Raw genomic sequence first — 16,481 nt, 5'->3', positions numbered from 1 at the left:
CTCTGATTTTGAAAACATATTTCAACTCCAACGTGAGGTTGGACTTCAATTTGTGGGCGGGGTCGTGAAAGCTTTGTTTCCAAGGTGAGGCCCCATCATTCCCAAGCCCACTCCCAAGCTGCCTTCCGTTCTGTGCTGACCCCAGGCCCCATGGCGTTCCCACTGTGAAGCGCAGCCACGGCCTGACTGCTTTCATATTCACCTGCAACCCGCACGTCTGCAGTTAGGTCAGAACACGTGAGAGACCACGAGTCTTTCCACCTTCTCAGTCGGGCAGCCTCTGTAATTCAGTGCGTTAGGCACGAAGTTAAAACACAGGTACACCCTTCCTCGAAAACACCCTGGGCACGGTGACTTTCTCAGAGCAGGTCAGCAGGTAAGCCGTGACCAGGATAGATTGGGATGAGATGAGAAAGATAAAGAAAGGTTTCCTGAGCTCTCAGGGAGCGTCTTTCTTGCTAACAGAAAGGTCAGTGCCAGGGACCTAATCCTTAAGCGCGAGGACCGAGACAGAGTGGAGTGGGAGGTGCCGGGGGACAGCGCGGCACGGGTCCAGAGCGAGCGTCTGACACCCTCGAGGTTAGCAAAGGCAGGCGACACCACCATGGGGGTCTACACAGATCACAGCTCGTGGTGTTCAAATTCCTGAAAGCCACGAATTGCACACATGAGACGGATGGCCCTGAAGGCGGAGCCAGCGCGGCAGGAGCTAAAGCCGGAGCGGGAGCAGCGGCACCCAGGGGAACGGAGGGAACAGTGCCCAAAGCAGAGCGAACCTGACACGCACTTTTGTGCAAAGACAACAGAGTCCCACGGACCGGTCAGAGCAGACCGCAGCGACCATAACCCTTGTCTCCAGGGCAGCGGAAGGCCAGGCGGCCTCGGCCCACGGGCCAGCGTGAGCCGAACGGAGATGCACGGGCAGGGGTCCAGCCGCTGCTTGGTCAACCGCACAGTAACCTCCCCGCCCCCAGGGCCTTCGAGAACGGTGGCTCCTGGCCTGCCCCCAGACCCCCAGGTGGGCACGCTTGAGCAGGGCACCTCCCTGCTTTTGAAGTGACAGCCTGCCTGGCTCCAGCGAGTGTGAGGAAGTGGGGACAGCGCTCCCTCACGAGGACTACTGGTCTCCCGGGAAATGAGAAGCGGGCCGTTTCAACCAAGAGGCACCCAAACGTTCAGTAAACAGCTTTAGAGCTAACAGGCAGTCTGGGCAATCCTCGCAGGAAGGTCCTGGTTACCGTTTCTGTCTGGAATGAAACTCTTCTGCCTCTGCCGAGAGCATCCTGACCAGCGCCGGCGCCCCACCCCGCAGAGCACAGCCCCCGGCCTGGCTGGAAAGATCAGGAGGGACTTCCCCACCACACAGCTGGCTGAAACGTTCTGCTCTAGTCTAGAAACAGCCCAGCCACAGAGTAAGCAAAACGTCTCCAAAGGCCTAATTACAAAGGCAAACCTGGACGAAAGGAGTGGTGCCATCTCCAAACAGCGACATGGGGTCCGGCCCGGGGGTCTGGAGAAGAGCCAAAAGGAAGTAGGCAGCTCACCAACCACGTGTCTCAGGGCGACAGCTCGGGCAGGTGAGGGGCAGGGGTCGGAGGTGGTGTAAGAAGGGAGCCCTGGGTCCTGCCGGCGCCGGGCAGAGGCAGTGCCCACCCTGCTGTGCGCCCGCCTCCCTCCCTCTCCCGGCCCCAAGGCGGGTTTAGGGAGCTTGTGCTGCTGCAGATGAAACGGAAGACCCATCAGCACGCTCACTCTGTCACCATCTTCCCCCACGTGCGTCCGCAGGACCCACAAGTGAGATCCCGGCACAGGCTGTGCCCCACTGTCCAGAGCGCCTCACACAGAGGTTGGAGACGAGAGCTTCCCAAGTGGTCTTTCTGGATGAAGCTTTGTCAGTCTCTTGTCTCAGGTGAGAAAAGTTCTTTCTATTCAGCTGTTGATGAAAAATTCCCAGGGCTTCCCTGGTAGTGCAGTGGTTGAGAATCCACCTGCCAATGCAGGGGACACGGGTTCAAGCCCTGGTCCGGGAAGATCCCACATGCTGCAGAGCAACTAAGCCCGTGCGCCACAACTACTGAGCCTGCGCTCTAGAGCCTGTGAGCCACAACTACTGACCCCACGTGCCACAACTACCGAAGCCCACGCTCCTAGAGCTCGTGCTCCACAACGAGAGAAGCCACTGCAATGAGAAGCCCGCACACTGCAACGAAGAGCAGCCCCCGCTCGTCGCAACTAGAGAAAGCCCGTGCGCAGCAACGAAAACCCAACACAGCCAAAAATAAATAAATAAAATAAATAAATCTATTAAAAAAAGAAAAATTCCCAACCTGTCGAAGGCTAAATAAACAAGCTCTTCTATAAAAGGGAGGTCATATAAAGGAATCACAGCAGGGAATTTGGCCACCTCCTAAAGAAGTGGTCACTCAGCTATGGCTGATCAAGGGAAAGGAAACAGGAGGCCATGTTGGAAATTGTGCTCTGGTGAAACCCCACCCTCCAGACTGGTCGCCGGGCTGGCGGGGCCCCAGCCAGGGCGATCAAAGATGGAATTCAAGACTCCAGAGACCAGTGAGCCAGCCTAACCCAAGTGATGGAGTGCCCCCCGCACCTGCCCCGAGGGTAGTAGGTGCTGGGGGTGGAGACCCATGGGAGCAGAGCTGAGCCCAACAGAAGGAAGCAAACCAGGTCAGAGGCTGGCAGCAGAGCGGATCGGCCCATGAGAAAAGCTGCATCTGATTTTAGGAAGAATTCACGAAGTTTCCTGAACGCTGACCCGATAGTTCAGCCACTTTCTCACTGAGCCCTTCCTCATGGGAGACCCTGCGGTTGTGTGAACGTCAGATCTGGAGGTTGTTCTCACTGTGTTCTGCTGCTTGGGGGCCAGGCCAAGACATGCTACTGCCTTTAAAAAAACCCTCCTTTTGGATCTGCTTGTACTTCCCTGTGGAGAGGCCAGGCAGCCCTGGAATGTGAACACAGGCGTCTGTCCCATGAGCTACAGATGGTCCCTGAGTTACGATGGCTTGACTACAATTTTTTGACTTTCAATGGTGCGAAAGCGTCATGCCTTCAGTAGGAGCTGTTCTTTGAATTCTGCATTTGGATCCCTGCCCGGGCAACAAGCTACAGTGTCTCCATCGGCCACGTGACCACAAGGGCAGACAACCACTACACCAAACAACCCTTCTGGACCTAGAAAGCCATTCTGCTTTTACCTTCGGTACAGTGTTCAATAAATTACATGAGCTATTCCACACTTTACAACGTCTGGCAGGTTAGATGCATTTTCAATGTACAACGGGTCCATCGAGACGTGACCCCTCGTAAGTTGGGTGGATCTGTGGTCACACGCAGACACAGCCGGCCTGCCCTTCCCCAGGGTCCCTAAAGCCACACTCGTGTAGAGATGCCCCTGAGCTGGAAATACAGACATCAACCTGGGAAGAGTCAGCCGGCTCCTTGGAAACAAGCAGGGCGTCCCAGTAGGGCTGGGGAAGGCGGCCTGTAGCCGGAGGAAACATGCTCAGGAACTGTGAAAGCACAGGAGTGGACTTGCTCGTGTGGTTCAGGAATCCACAGAGCCACACGCAGTGACACCCGAGCCATCACCTCGAAAGCAGAACGCTCTCTTGTGTCACATGAACCCAAAACTCACGACGGCATCTGTCAAGGGCTCATGAGCGCTCCCACTGTGCCGGGCCCTGAGACTGCAGTGCCCTCTGGGGGGGTTCCATTCTACGAGGGCCACAGATGACAACAGATAAATAAGCGAGTAATATGAGGTCAGGGGGTGATAAGAGCTGTGAGAACAATAAAGCAGGGCGAGAAGACAGGAATGAGTGGGGTGACCCCTCTGAGCAGTGGGTAAAGCCCTGGAGTCAGGGGCAATGGCAGAGCAAAGATTGGGGCAGAACGCTCGCGGTGAACGGTGCAGAGGTGGAACAGCTGGCGGGTATGAACAGAAGGGCAAAGGGCTTCTACCAAAAAGGGGCTTCAAAGGGACCAACAACAGAAAGATCAGAATAAAGCTCTTCAAACACTCAAATGGATATACAAATTTCAGATAACTTAAAGAGCGATTACTGTAATGTAAAAAGATTCATCAAAGTAGCCTTTTAAAGAAAGAACTCTCTCTGGGTTTCCCTGGTGGTGCAGTGGTTAAGAATCCGCCTGCCGATGCAGGGGACATGGGTTCGAGCCCTGGTCTGGGAAGATCCCACATGCCACGGAGCAACTAAGCCCATGCACCACAACTACTGAGCCTGCACTCTAAGGCCCGAGAGCCACAACTACTGAAGCCCACGTGCCACAACTACTGAAGCCCGCACGCCTAGATCCCGTGCTCTGCAACAAGAGAAGGCACCGCACTGAGAAGCCCGTGCATGGCAACAAAGAGTAGCTCCCGCACACCGCAACTAGAGAAAGCTCGCGTGCAGCAACGAAGACCCAACGCAGCCAAAAATAAATTAATTAAAAGAAAGAAAGAACTCTCTCAATGCGTCTAAAATATGATCTACTCTGAGTGTTCTGTAAAACCTCACTTTGCCCAATGTAGGAAAAAATACAGTAGGTTCAAGGAGGTCAGCTCATTGTAATCCAGAGGATGAAAACAGTGAGATCTGGCACTGACCACAAACTAAAATGAAAGATTACAGTCCTGGCATTTACTTTCAGAAACAGAACTGCACACAGGACGGAAGTTTGTCCAAACGAAAGGACAAGAATGAGGGATGAGAGCCTTGTTTCATCCACCAAAAAACTGTTAGAACTGATAAACGTATTCAGTACAATTGCAGGATACAAAATCAACATACAAAAATCAGTTGTGTTTTTATACACTAAAAAACAAACTATGTGAAAGAGAAATAATCCTATTGATAATCGAAAATAATAAAATACCTAGGAATAAATCTAATGAATGCGGTGAAAAATCTGTACACTGAAAATTATTAACACTGATGAAAGAAACCAAAGACACAAAATATCGAAAGATGTTCCACGCTCATGGATTGGAAGAACTAATATTGTTAAAATGTAACACCCAAACCAATCTATAGATTCAATGCAAACCTTACCAAAATTCCAATGGCATTTTTCATAGAAATAGAAAAAGCAATCCTAAAATTTAGGATTTCGTTATTCTAGTTATTACTTTAAAATGCATATCTCAGAAATAACTAAATTTCCTTGTCAACTGCATTATTACGAACTTTCATCAAATCTTGAACCGTGGTCATTTTTTAGTCGTTTGTCATTTACAGACAGTTCCGGGTGCACTCTGATGCTTTTGCAAAAACGTTCCTGTAAAAGGGTTTCATCTTCAAGGAGCTGATGGAAAAGACTCTGGCAAGTACAGGTTTCTGGTAACTGACTATATGCTGAACTGAATGAAGAAGCATTTTCAGAACTCTAATGGAAAACTGATGAACTCATAAAAGTGCCAACAAAAGATCAAGATGAAAAAAAGTTAATGACACGGGACTAGTGACCTGATGAGGATGAGTATAATTTTTGTGACTTTCTGTTTGAATAATAATAAAAAAAATCCCACAAGGACTCAGAGGCAAAAAATGTACAAATCAATTTTCACTGCAAAGTAAAGGAGCTGTTACAGTGGAGGATTCCTGGGGTGAATGTCAATATTATGACACAGTGTGAGTGTGCTTCGTGTTTCGTAATTGCAATATTGTTGCTTTTGTTGTGGCCATCCATTTACAATGCTTGGTGTCAGTCTATTAAAAAAAAAAAAAATTTGTATGGAACCACAAAAGACCCCAAACAGCCAAAGCAATCCTGAGAAAGAAGAACAAAGCTGGAGGCATCGCACTTCCTGATTTTAAGCTGTACTATAAAGCCGTAGTAATCAAACCAGTATGGTATTGGCATAAAAACAGATACATAGACCAATGGGTGGAATACAGAGCCCAGAAATAAATCCCTGCATACCCGGTCAACTAATATTTGACAAAGAAAAGGCAATTATGTGAGGCTCGTGATAACAAGCCATATTGTGGGAACTGTCCTGCAATGTGTAATTATATCAACTCACCACATCACACACCTGTAACTCACACAATGTTATATGTCAGCTGTATCTCAATAAAGCTGGAAAAAATAAGAGGTCTTCCTTTAAAAAAAAAAAAAAAAAGAAGAAAAGGGACATCATCAAGAAAGTGAAACGACAACCTACAGAATGGGAGAATGTAGCTGTAAAGTAGATATCTGATAAAGGACTTGTCCCTAGAAAATATAAAGAACTCTTACAACTCAAATTAAAAACCAAGCAAAGTATCTAAATAGACATTTCTCCAAGGAAGATATACAAACAGGCAACAAGCACATGAAAAGATGCTCCACGTTGTTAGTCATTAGGGAAATGCAAATCAAACCACAATGAGATACCGTTCCACAACCTCTAGGACGGCTAGGACCTAAAAAATGGGTAATAGTAAGTGTTGACAAGGGTGAGGAAGAAATCCAAGCCCTCACATATATCTGGTGGGAACGTGAAATAGTGCAGCTGCTGTGGAAGTTTAGTGGCTCCTCAAAAGCTTAAGCATATTTAGCACGTGACCCAGGAATTCTACTCCTAGATATAAAGATATCTAAGAGAAAGGAAAACTATGTCCACACAAAGACCTGTACGTAAATGTCCACATTCACCGTCGCCAAAATGTCGGGACAGTCCAAGTGTCCGTCAACGGACGAATGGATAGACAAAATGTGGTCCATCCACATGGGATAGTATTTGGCTATAATGAGGAACAAGGTATTGATAAATGCCACAAAGTGGCTGACCCTTGGAAAACATTATGCTAAGTGAAAGGAGCCAATCACAAAAGACCACACATTATATGTCCCCGTTTATATGAAACAGAGACAGAAGTGGATGAGCGGCTGCCAGGGGCTGGAAAATGAGGAATGACAGCTAATGGGTATGAGGTTTCCTTCTGGGAGACAAAAGTGTTCTAAGATTGTGGTGACGGCACCACGACTCTGTGACTATGGTATAAACCACTGAAATTGGATACTTTAAATGGGTGCACTGAATGATATGTGACTTACATCTCAACAAAGTTGTAAGACACACAGGACATACACACTTCAGCCAGTGCTATGATCTTCTGGTGAGGACCACGTCCTGGGCTGGCACTCAAATACGTGTTTGCGCCTTTGTTGCCAAAAGGCTGCCCGAAACCCCAGAGCCGGGCCCCCCCCCGTCCGGCCCTGGGCCCAGCGCCTCCTGCCAGCGCACAGCCCAGAGCCAGCAGGGAGGACCAGCCCTCCACCCGGGCCTCCAGCTCCAGCATCCCAGCTCCTGGAGCGCCACACCGTGGCCGCACCCGCCCCGCAGCCCTGGTCCCTGCCCCCAGGCCTGGGGACGGCGAAGGTACGCGCCTCACCTTGGTGGCTGCGGGGAGCGGGCCTTGGGCTTCTCCTTCTCCTTCTCGCGCTCCTTGTCGCGGTCGCGGTGCTGTCTGTCCTTCTCGTCCCGCTTGGCGCGCTCCCGCTCCCACTCCTCCTTCCGCCGCTGCCGCTCCTTGTCCCGCTCGCGCTCCCGCTCCCGCTCGCGCTCCCGCTGCCGCCGCTCCCGATCCCGATCCCGCTCCCGTTCGCGCTCCCGCTCCCGCTGTCTGTTCTCTCGCTCTCGTTCCCGCTCCCTTTCCTTCGTGGAAAAGCCAAACATACGCACATGCCGCGATTAGCCACTCGGAAGGGGAGGCGCGGGGAGGACACACGAGAGCAGGAGGAGACAGGAGCGCCGGGCTGCGGTCTTGTTTCAGCGCTAGAAACGGACTTGAGGCCACATGGCGGGGGGTGCCCTGCAGAGCCTGCCCTTCCAACATCAGCACCCAGGCCGCTGGGAGCTGAGCGCCCTCTCTGGCCTTAGCTCTTGTCGAGGGACGGAGATGACTGGGCTCTGCACAGGCAGCCTGGCCCTGGGGCACCGGGGGACGTGGTGGCAGGGACCCCAGCAGGTCCTGCTCCCTTCGAGGCTGCCCCGGCTGTCACGAGGCGCCTGGAACCGCAGGCCGGCCCCAGCGAGGAGTCTGCTTTGCCTGCCGGGGAGAGGGCACAGCGTGGTCAACCAGGGGCCCCTTCTCACCACAAGCTCACCATCTGATGGGTTCCCGGACAGTCAGCTCCCTTTGCTCCAAAAAACTCACGAATGTGACTTAAGTCGTGGCACAAAAACTGCTAACCTGTTTTTTGTTTTGTTTTTTTTTAAAATAAATTTATTTTATTTATTTATTTTTGGCTGCACTGGGTCTTTGTTGCTGTGCGCAGGCTTTCTCTAGTTGCGGCGAGTGGGGGCTACTCTTCATTGTGGTGCGCGGGCTTCTCATTGCGGTGGCTTCTCTCGTTGCGGAGCACAGGCTCTAGAGTGCAGGCTCAGTAGTTGTGGCACACGGGCTTAGTTGCTCCGCAGCATGTGGGACCTTCCCGGACCAGGGCTCGAACCCATGTCCCCTGCATTGGCAGGCGGATTCTTAACCACTGCGCCACCAGGGAAGTCCTGCTAACCTGCTTTTAACAGATCTCTTCCAAGTGGCAGCTTCACGCCAAAAGCATACAGTCAGGGACTCAGAGACTGAAGCGCATATATTCACAAATCTACTACATCTCAGAGAAGCACCAGCAGCAATGGCTGGAAGTGGCCCAGGCAGCCAGCGCATGAGGCGGCACGACCCGTAAAGGGTGGTCCTAAGGAGCCTGAAAGAGTGATGTGCTCAGGAGGGTGCGACACACCCCTTGCCGCTGGCATCAGTCACCCAACCAGCAGCTCCGGTGAGAAACAGAGCAAGAGCACAGACTAACCCAAGGAAGAGTCTGTTCAAATCACCACGAAGTCAGTCCATGGACCCGAATTAGTTCTCCACGAACAGCCAACAGGGGCTTGAAATGAGTGCACCACGCCCACAAAATTAAGCTCACATAAAGTCCTATAAATAAAAAAGGGATGACTTTAGGCCTTCCCTGGTGGCGCAGTGGTTGAGAGCCCGCCTGCCGATGCAGGGGACGCGGGTTCGTGCCCCGGTCCGGGAAGATCCCACATGCCGTGGGGCGGCTGGGCCCGTGAGCCACGGCTGCTGAGCCTGCGCGTCCGAAGCCTGTGCTCCGCAACGGGAGAGGCCACAGCAGTGAGAGGCCCACGTACCGCAAAAAAAAAAAAAAAAAAAAGGGACGATTTTAATGGGTCCATCAGTGAAGTTCTGACCTACACACGTAAGCCCCACATACCCGGTAGTTATGGTACGGCTCCGCTTCTGTGTACTGCACCCGGAAATTCTCGTACTGCCCGCCACGCCAGAACCGCTCTATCTCATAGTCGTAATAAGGGTCTGCATAAGGCTCAAGCCTGGAAAAAGAGCAAGTAAAAGTCAAGCTTATCGCTTAGGAATATTAATGCAAAAACATTACATAAGATATATGCAAAGATTCAGGCACCACATTAAAAAAATAACACACCACATTGCAAGGCTGAGTCAATATTAGAAAATGAATATACTAGAAAAATCACAGACCTACAGAGGAGTCACAGGGTTACACCTACAGATGATGGAAACGTTTGTGACAAACATCCAATACCCCTTTCTCAATGAAAATAGGAAGTGATCCTTTCTTAACGTGGTAACATGCTTTTATACACTTTAGAACTAAAGCCAGCACCTTACTTATCGGGAACAGGGAGGCATTCCCGTTAAGATCCGGACGGGCTGAGGAAGCCCAGTGCCTCTCAGGCAGCCCACCCGTGTGCTGCAGGCACCGCCGTGGTCAGACTACAAGGAGACCCCAGAACCACCTCAATCTGCATATCAAATGATGGTGTACACGAAAAGCCAAGACACGACGGTGAAGCCGATTCAAGTGGCAAGAGGAGCCCAGTAAGGCAGATGCAGAGAACTTAACATACAGAAACCAACACCCTTATGTACATAGATAATAACCAGTCAGGAGACAGAGGGTATAGAAAACCCCTCTTACCCTAGCAAAAAAGAAGGAAACATATTTAGGAACAAAATTCATTTAATCAGAAACGTGCAGAACCTATTTGCAGAAAACTTTAGCACTCCTGAAAGACACAAAAGCACGTGTGAATAGATGAGACCACGTCCTTTGTCTTTGGAAAGGACAACTGAACATCACCAGGAAGTCAGTTAATTTACAAAGCCCTTTGTTAATTTACAAATTTAGGGCAATCCCTGTATAAATGCTGATGAGATTTCTTTACGCAGCTAGACAACTGATCCTCAGGTTCACATGGACACCGAAACATGTAAGCCTAGCCAAGAAACCATGGGAAAAACAAGACACACCCTCCGAGGGACCTCTCTGGCAGAACAGTTGTTAAAGACACCGCGCTTCCACTGTAGGGGGTACGGGTTCGATCCCTGGTAGGGGAACTAAGATCCTGCGTGCTGCACGGCGTGGCCAAATAATAGAAAAGGAAAAAAAGAAAAAAAAAAGACACACCCTCCACGACCTCACAACATCACAGACGGCCCGGCCCGTGAAGAAACAGACCCGATGAATAAAACAGGAGGTCTGGGAGCAGACCCCTGTGCGGGTGATAAAGGTGGGCCTTCAATCACAAGGACAGGACAGCTGACTAAGCCCTGGGAAGACGCAAGAGGAGGCCCCAGCTCCCACACACACAGACCCAGAGGACCTGCACGGGTCCCTGACTCAAACCCTGGGTGGGGCGCAGGCAAGGGAAGTGTACACCCGGCAGCAGATGGCCCTGGAGGCTGTTTCAGGGACTTCTTGGCTCCAGACTGACCCTTCCCGTGGGGGAAACAGAGACGCCCAGAGCTCGCAGAGGTCCGAGGCCCCCACCAGGCCACGCTGCGTCTGTGTGGCCTGCAGCGGCTGCTTTCTAGGAAATCTCTCCCCCAGCACTTGCGGGGTGCTGGCGGGGTGGCCTGGGCTGATCTACCAAGTGACACAGCTGTTTCTCATTCCCAACAGCCAGACGCCTTCCTAACGCTGCAACCCTCACACCGCTCAGGCAAGCACTGGTGATCTTGGAAACGCAGAGCCAACCCTAGGGCCTTTTTCTCAGCCTCTGACTGTCGTTTCAGTCAGAAATCAGTGGTTGTGCTTTGTAGCAGCAAACCTCCATGCACGGTGTCACTGTGAGATAAGACGATGCTGGACCGGCCTGCTCAGGAGAGGCCTGGCCCGCTCGGTCCTGAGAGGTGAGTGCAACAAAGCGGCTCCTGCCCCGGAGCAGACGTGCTGGGAGCCGAGGGCTGTACTTGGGACGCCACACAGCTCCTCAAGAGCTGACAGGTGTTTCAACCCCATGTACTTCTGCAATTTGTTTTAAAAGACCAGTGATAGGGCTTCCCTGGCGGCGCAGTGGTTGAGAGTCCGCCTGCCGATGCAGGGGATGCGGGCTCGTGCCCCGGTCCAGGAAGATCCCACATGCCGCGGAGCGGCTGGGCCTGTGAGCCATGGCCGCTGAGCCTGCGCGTCCGGAGCCTGTGCTCCGCAACAGGAGAGGCCACAACAGTGAGAGGCCCGCGTACCCCCCCCAAAAAAAAAAAAAATAGACCAGTGATAAAATGCCTGGAGGAAACAATGAAGAAACCCGCCATACTCCCGGATTTTAGTGACAAATTTCACAGCTTTTCCTGGTTCCTGGGGAACTTGGGGAAAAGTGGGGAGGACATTCACGGGGCCCCAGGGGCTTTAGGAGCAGCTGTAAAACCTCTCCGAGCCACGGAGCTAAAACGTGTCCTCCCCAGAAGCAAAACAACAAGGAAAGTCAGCTGCAAACTGCCTGAAACGCTCCTGGGGAGGCCATCCTCAGGCTGGCGGGTGGACAGGCCCCAACGCGCCCTGGGTCACCTCGGCACTGCTGCTCTCCAGAGTCCAAGCCCCACGCAGCTGGGGACACCAAATTCTCTCTCAACAGGGAAGGAAGAGGCAGAGCCGTTCCTTACGCTGTGTCTCTGACATCTCTCGTGATCCGATAGTTCCAATCTCGGAAAACTTCGTTTTCTTTGTCAAACTCCCGTTCATCTTCACCAATGGTCACCGTAAACCTCTTCTCTTCAAAGTCAGGCTCTTGTTCTTTTCGAATGGTTGCTTTTTTTAAAACCTACCATTTTAAGAAGGGAGAAGCCAACACCAGTTACTGTTAGGAAAACAAAGGGGATCCTGTCCCGGCTGACCCCGGAAGCCTGGGCTGGAGTGGCAGGAGAGCACGACCGAGCACTCATTGGGGACATGCCTAAGCTCCGCGCTGGGGGTGGACACGGGACCCCACGCACCCTTCTGGGGAACGGGAGTGCCCCGTCCCTGCAGACACAGTGAACCCTGCACTCAAGAGCTCACCCAGGTCTGGGAAGAGGTGACCGAGTGGTGACTCCCTGTTCCCAGTACTGGCACTGAACCAGGGGGCTCCAGACGTGCCCTCAGTGGGGAGGCAGGTAGGTGTGCTCCGGACAGGAGAGGCACCGGGAGCGGGTCAGGGCTGGGGGCGGGGAGCGTGTGCCGAGGGCAGGAACAGCTTTGCTTCAGTCTGCCATCCCCCTGAAGGGAAGGCAGCCCCAGAGCCAAGAAGGGTAAGCCCGGGCACCCGGGCCGGGTGCTGCCTAGAGTGCGGGGGGAGAGGGGAGGCCGGCATAGCACCGCTTCTCCAGGGATAGGACGGCTTCTCCAGACGCAGAGGCCGCAGCGGGAGCACTAACTCTCTGGGGAGTGCCGCCAAGGGGCCGGGGGCTGCAGCCCTGGCTCAGGCACGGCTCGATGCACTGCAAGCCCCAGGAAGACCGTGGGCCGTGTTCCTGGTGGGGCCTCCCTGGCCGCCCGGGCTCTGTCGTGCCCTAGCAGGCCTCGGAGAGACAGAAATGCTAGCTGTGCGCAAGGACCGCCACTAGTTTTCTTCTCGGGGTTCTGCTGATTCCGTTACCTCCTTTGCATGCCGGAGTCCCCGTTCCCAAGCACTCTCTGTAGGGGGCTCTGGAGGGGGCGGAGGCAAAATTTCATCAACTACTGGCCCGCCCTGTTAAAAATGAGAAGGGAAAAGTTAAGAGAGCAAGCAAACTTTAAAATCTGTACAGAAACGGGGGAGCAAGAACACCAAGTACAACACCAGCCGGCTACTGCCTGCTCTCTCCTCCAGGCCTCCCTCCGCCCAACCCAGCTGCCCTGAGCCTGGGGGGACTCTACCTGGAGACACCAAAGCAGCTAGAAGGCGGAAACGCCTGCCATACAAGGCGTATTAGCGTGTTTTGAGTCAGACAGTCACAGAGCTTAGGTGTGATTTGCTAGCAATGAAAGAGGTGTTCACGCACCCACGGGTTGGCAGGCATCAGAGGGTGAGGTCCGAGAGGCGGGGCACCGTTGGGCGGGAAAGGTTCGGCTTTGGTGATGAGGGAGTAGTTGCCCTTGTCGTTGACTCCAGGGTGTATAAACCTGCAGTTCATGCCCCAGGTACAGTTCCCTACGGAAATAAAAGCCAGGTCAGAAGGGGCGCCCGGCCCAAGTGCCCAGGTCAGCTTCCCCCTGCTCCCCCGGTGCCGGGCCAGGCAGCCAGGCAGCGGGCCGAGCGCGGTCCCGGCCACCCCACGAGGCCACAGCAGGCAGGCCTGGAAGGTCTGGGACTGTCCTGCGAGCGGCACCTTCTAAAGGGCTCCCGCAGGGCCCCTGTCCCACAGTCACCATAGGAACACTTCATTTCCCCTGAAACAGAGAAGCCCGAGAGCGCCCCGATGATCGGGATGGCCCTGCCTTGGGGTTTGCTGCTCAGGACACACGCGCCCTGGGGAACCTGCAGGTGCACCGACAGGGTCGTTATTCTGACTCAAAAGACTGTCCGTACTGAAACAGAAATCAACCAGAAGCACGAAAATGATCAGAATTCTGCACGTTCATGCCAGGGTGGTCTTTACCAGCTCTGCACATTTGCATTTCTCCTACCAAACCACTTCAGGCTATTTCTGGTACTTAAAAAAATGCGTTAGAGAGAAAACACATAGACAGCAATGATAAACTGGGTGTTTATACTTTATAACAAAGAATTAAGAAGGTCAACTTTTAGCATTATTCAGCAACAGAACACCAAGATTATTCAAGAAAACCGCTTGACTTTTCAGGACGGGAGGCAAGAAGTCTACATTTTAAAATTAATTAGTGAGTGAATCACTTTTTTAAAATTTAATTTTTTGAATAGGTAATATGTATATAGGCTTAAAAATAAATATGGCATACAATATCTAAGCGGTTTCAAAAAACATTTTCAATTGGTTAGCATGAGTTAAACTGTAAGCCATCTTTTAATGTATATTCACTTCTAAACATGATATTCCATTTGAATGTTTCTGTCAACAAAATACGTTTTTTCTTGTATCATGTAAATTAAAGAGAAATAATCATTTGGTATTTAAAGAAACACTAAATTTTACCTTTTAAACATTATGAATATTTAAACTTGTATTAAAACCAACTTAATAATACAATGCTCCAAATTAAATATGAAATAAAGTATGCTTAAAAAAATTGCTTCTCTGAGAATGCAAAAATAACCAACTAACTTTTTAATTTCTAATAGTGTTTGAGAGCTCACATATAAGTCAGAGCCTGGGACATATATACTACAGGGGGTTCAAAATCCCAGAGACTCAGAGAGTTTCAAAGAAAAAAGACTATGCAGTCATATCTCTAAATAAAGAATTCCAAAACATCACATACTTCTTCAATGCTTGACTCTTATAAACTCATGGCATAGTCCACACTGCTTATGTGGTTAAAAAGTAACGAAAGCTCATTGTAGAAAACTGTAAGCACAGAAAAGTATTAACAATATAAACCACAGCATTTCTATAATTTTTTAAAATCTAAAATAAATATGTGGGTAGCAGATAAATGAGTATTTCTGATTCTCTGTTCTTTTTGCATTTAAAAAAATTTCAAGACAAAACAAAACAAAAACATCACCCCTGAGCCCACTGACAAAAAGAGCTCCTTCGTTCCTCATGCTGGCAGGGGAGCGAGGAGGCGCAGGTGGATGAGCAGAGCTGAGAGAGGAGGGCGAGAGGCAAGGGCAGGGGCATCGCCCCCGAGACGCCCGCCCCCGGGCCCCCGCTCCCAGAGTGCTAAGGTCCACACTGCATGTGTCTGGGCCCCTGGCCTCCAAAGAGAAGGAGGAGACTACTCCAGGAAGAAGTGTGGGCAGTCTACACATGGGCAAGGACAGATGTCCCACACCTGCAGGCAGGAAGAGCAGCAAGAATAGTGTAATCCCACCAGCCTTTTGGAAAGTGAATTTTTAATTATGCAGAAAAAAGCCTGGAAGGATACACCCCAAACTGTTAGTTTTCACTCTGTCAGCACATATTACCTTCATAATTTTTTTTTTTTTTTTTTGCGGTACACGGGCCTCTCACTGTTGTGGCCTCTCCCGTTGCGGAGCAAAGGCTCCGGACGCACAGGCTCAGCGGCCATGGCTCACGGGCCCAGCCGCTCCGCGGCATGTGGGATCTTCCCGGACCGGGGCACGAACCCGCGTCCCCTGCATCGGCAGGTGGACTCTCAACCACTGCGCCACCAGGGAAGCCCAACTTTCATAATTTTAAAAAGCAATTTGTTTGGGAAAAAAAATTCTCCAGGAAATGGAAGCAAAAATAGATCTACTGGTTTAAAAATTGTATAGTCTTCTGCTTCTAAATGAAACTTCACGAACACAAAATTTATGTGGATTGCAATTGTGACCGGATGACTAAACAGTCTTACTATTTTGTAAGGACTCTGCGTGGATGGGGATATGAGCCCAAAGGGAACAAGGAGAAAGGACCTGGGAGTTCCCTGGTGGTTCAGTGGTTAAGGACTTGGCGCTCTCACTGCTGGGGCTCGGGTTCAATCCCTGGTCCGGGAACTAAGATCCTGCAAGCCTCGTGGCACGGCCAAAAAACAAAAAAAAAGGATGCAGCGTGGCAGTGCGGTGTGGGGCGTGGTGAGGCACGGGCATGCAGGTCAGTAAAGGCATCCAAGTGCTCAGAAAGGTACTCAGTGATGTTCCCCCATCTCCAGGGCCCTGCACCAAAGGCAGTGGTCCATTTGTGGGGGATCGATCAATCAGTCAATCAGTATATCCATCCCCATCTTTCTCCTGGTTGTATGATACACTCTGTGTTGAGCCCTGCTTTTCTTCACTACACAATAAATATACCTACAAAAAAGGAACCTGCAAGCTCAAAAGTAACAAACCCAAACTCTACCAGTGAAACAGACACTTCCACAGAGAAAGCCTACCTGAGTCTCAGCAGAAACCAAGGACCGGAACACAGAGACGACAGGAAAGGAAAACACACCACACACAGCAGCCCAAGGAGCCCAGCTCGCTCATGGTGTGAGGGGAGCAGAAAGTGCCTGTTTCTGCGGGCACATGTGTGAGTGTGGCTGCCGGTGGGTCCAGAAACACTACAGACCTTAAAATTCTGACTGCTGGTCTGACCGGCGTCAGTGTGGTG

General features: G+C 51.3%; 1 protein-coding gene across 4 annotated transcripts in view; it reads right to left on the bottom strand.

The window, feature by feature from the left end:
- The window catches only part of ZC3H18 (zinc finger CCCH-type containing 18), a 49,920-nt gene that overhangs the window by 12,445 nt on the left and 20,994 nt on the right, over window positions 1-16,481 (bottom strand). For all 4 annotated transcript variants that reach the window (XM_089903404.1, XM_089903403.1, XM_022582938.3 and 1 more), the window contains 5 exons: window positions 13,308-13,456; window positions 12,923-13,015; window positions 11,952-12,109; window positions 9,244-9,361; window positions 7,404-7,666 (listed from right to left, as the gene is read on the bottom strand). In XM_089903404.1, the coding sequence (XP_089759530.1) occupies window positions 7,404-7,666; window positions 9,244-9,361; window positions 11,952-12,109; window positions 12,923-13,015; window positions 13,308-13,456 (781 nt within the window). The remainder of the gene's footprint in view (window positions 1-7,403; window positions 7,667-9,243; window positions 9,362-11,951; window positions 12,110-12,922; window positions 13,016-13,307; window positions 13,457-16,481) is intronic.

The sequence above is a fragment of the Delphinapterus leucas genome, chromosome 20 (genome assembly GCF_059928025.1).
Source record: "Delphinapterus leucas isolate spDelLeu-1000000601 "Yukka" chromosome 20, BTC_Dleu_Yukka2, whole genome shotgun sequence".
NCBI classification, from domain to species: Eukaryota; Metazoa; Chordata; class Mammalia; order Artiodactyla; family Monodontidae; genus Delphinapterus; species Delphinapterus leucas.
This window is presented reverse-complemented; position numbering and strand designations above follow the sequence as displayed.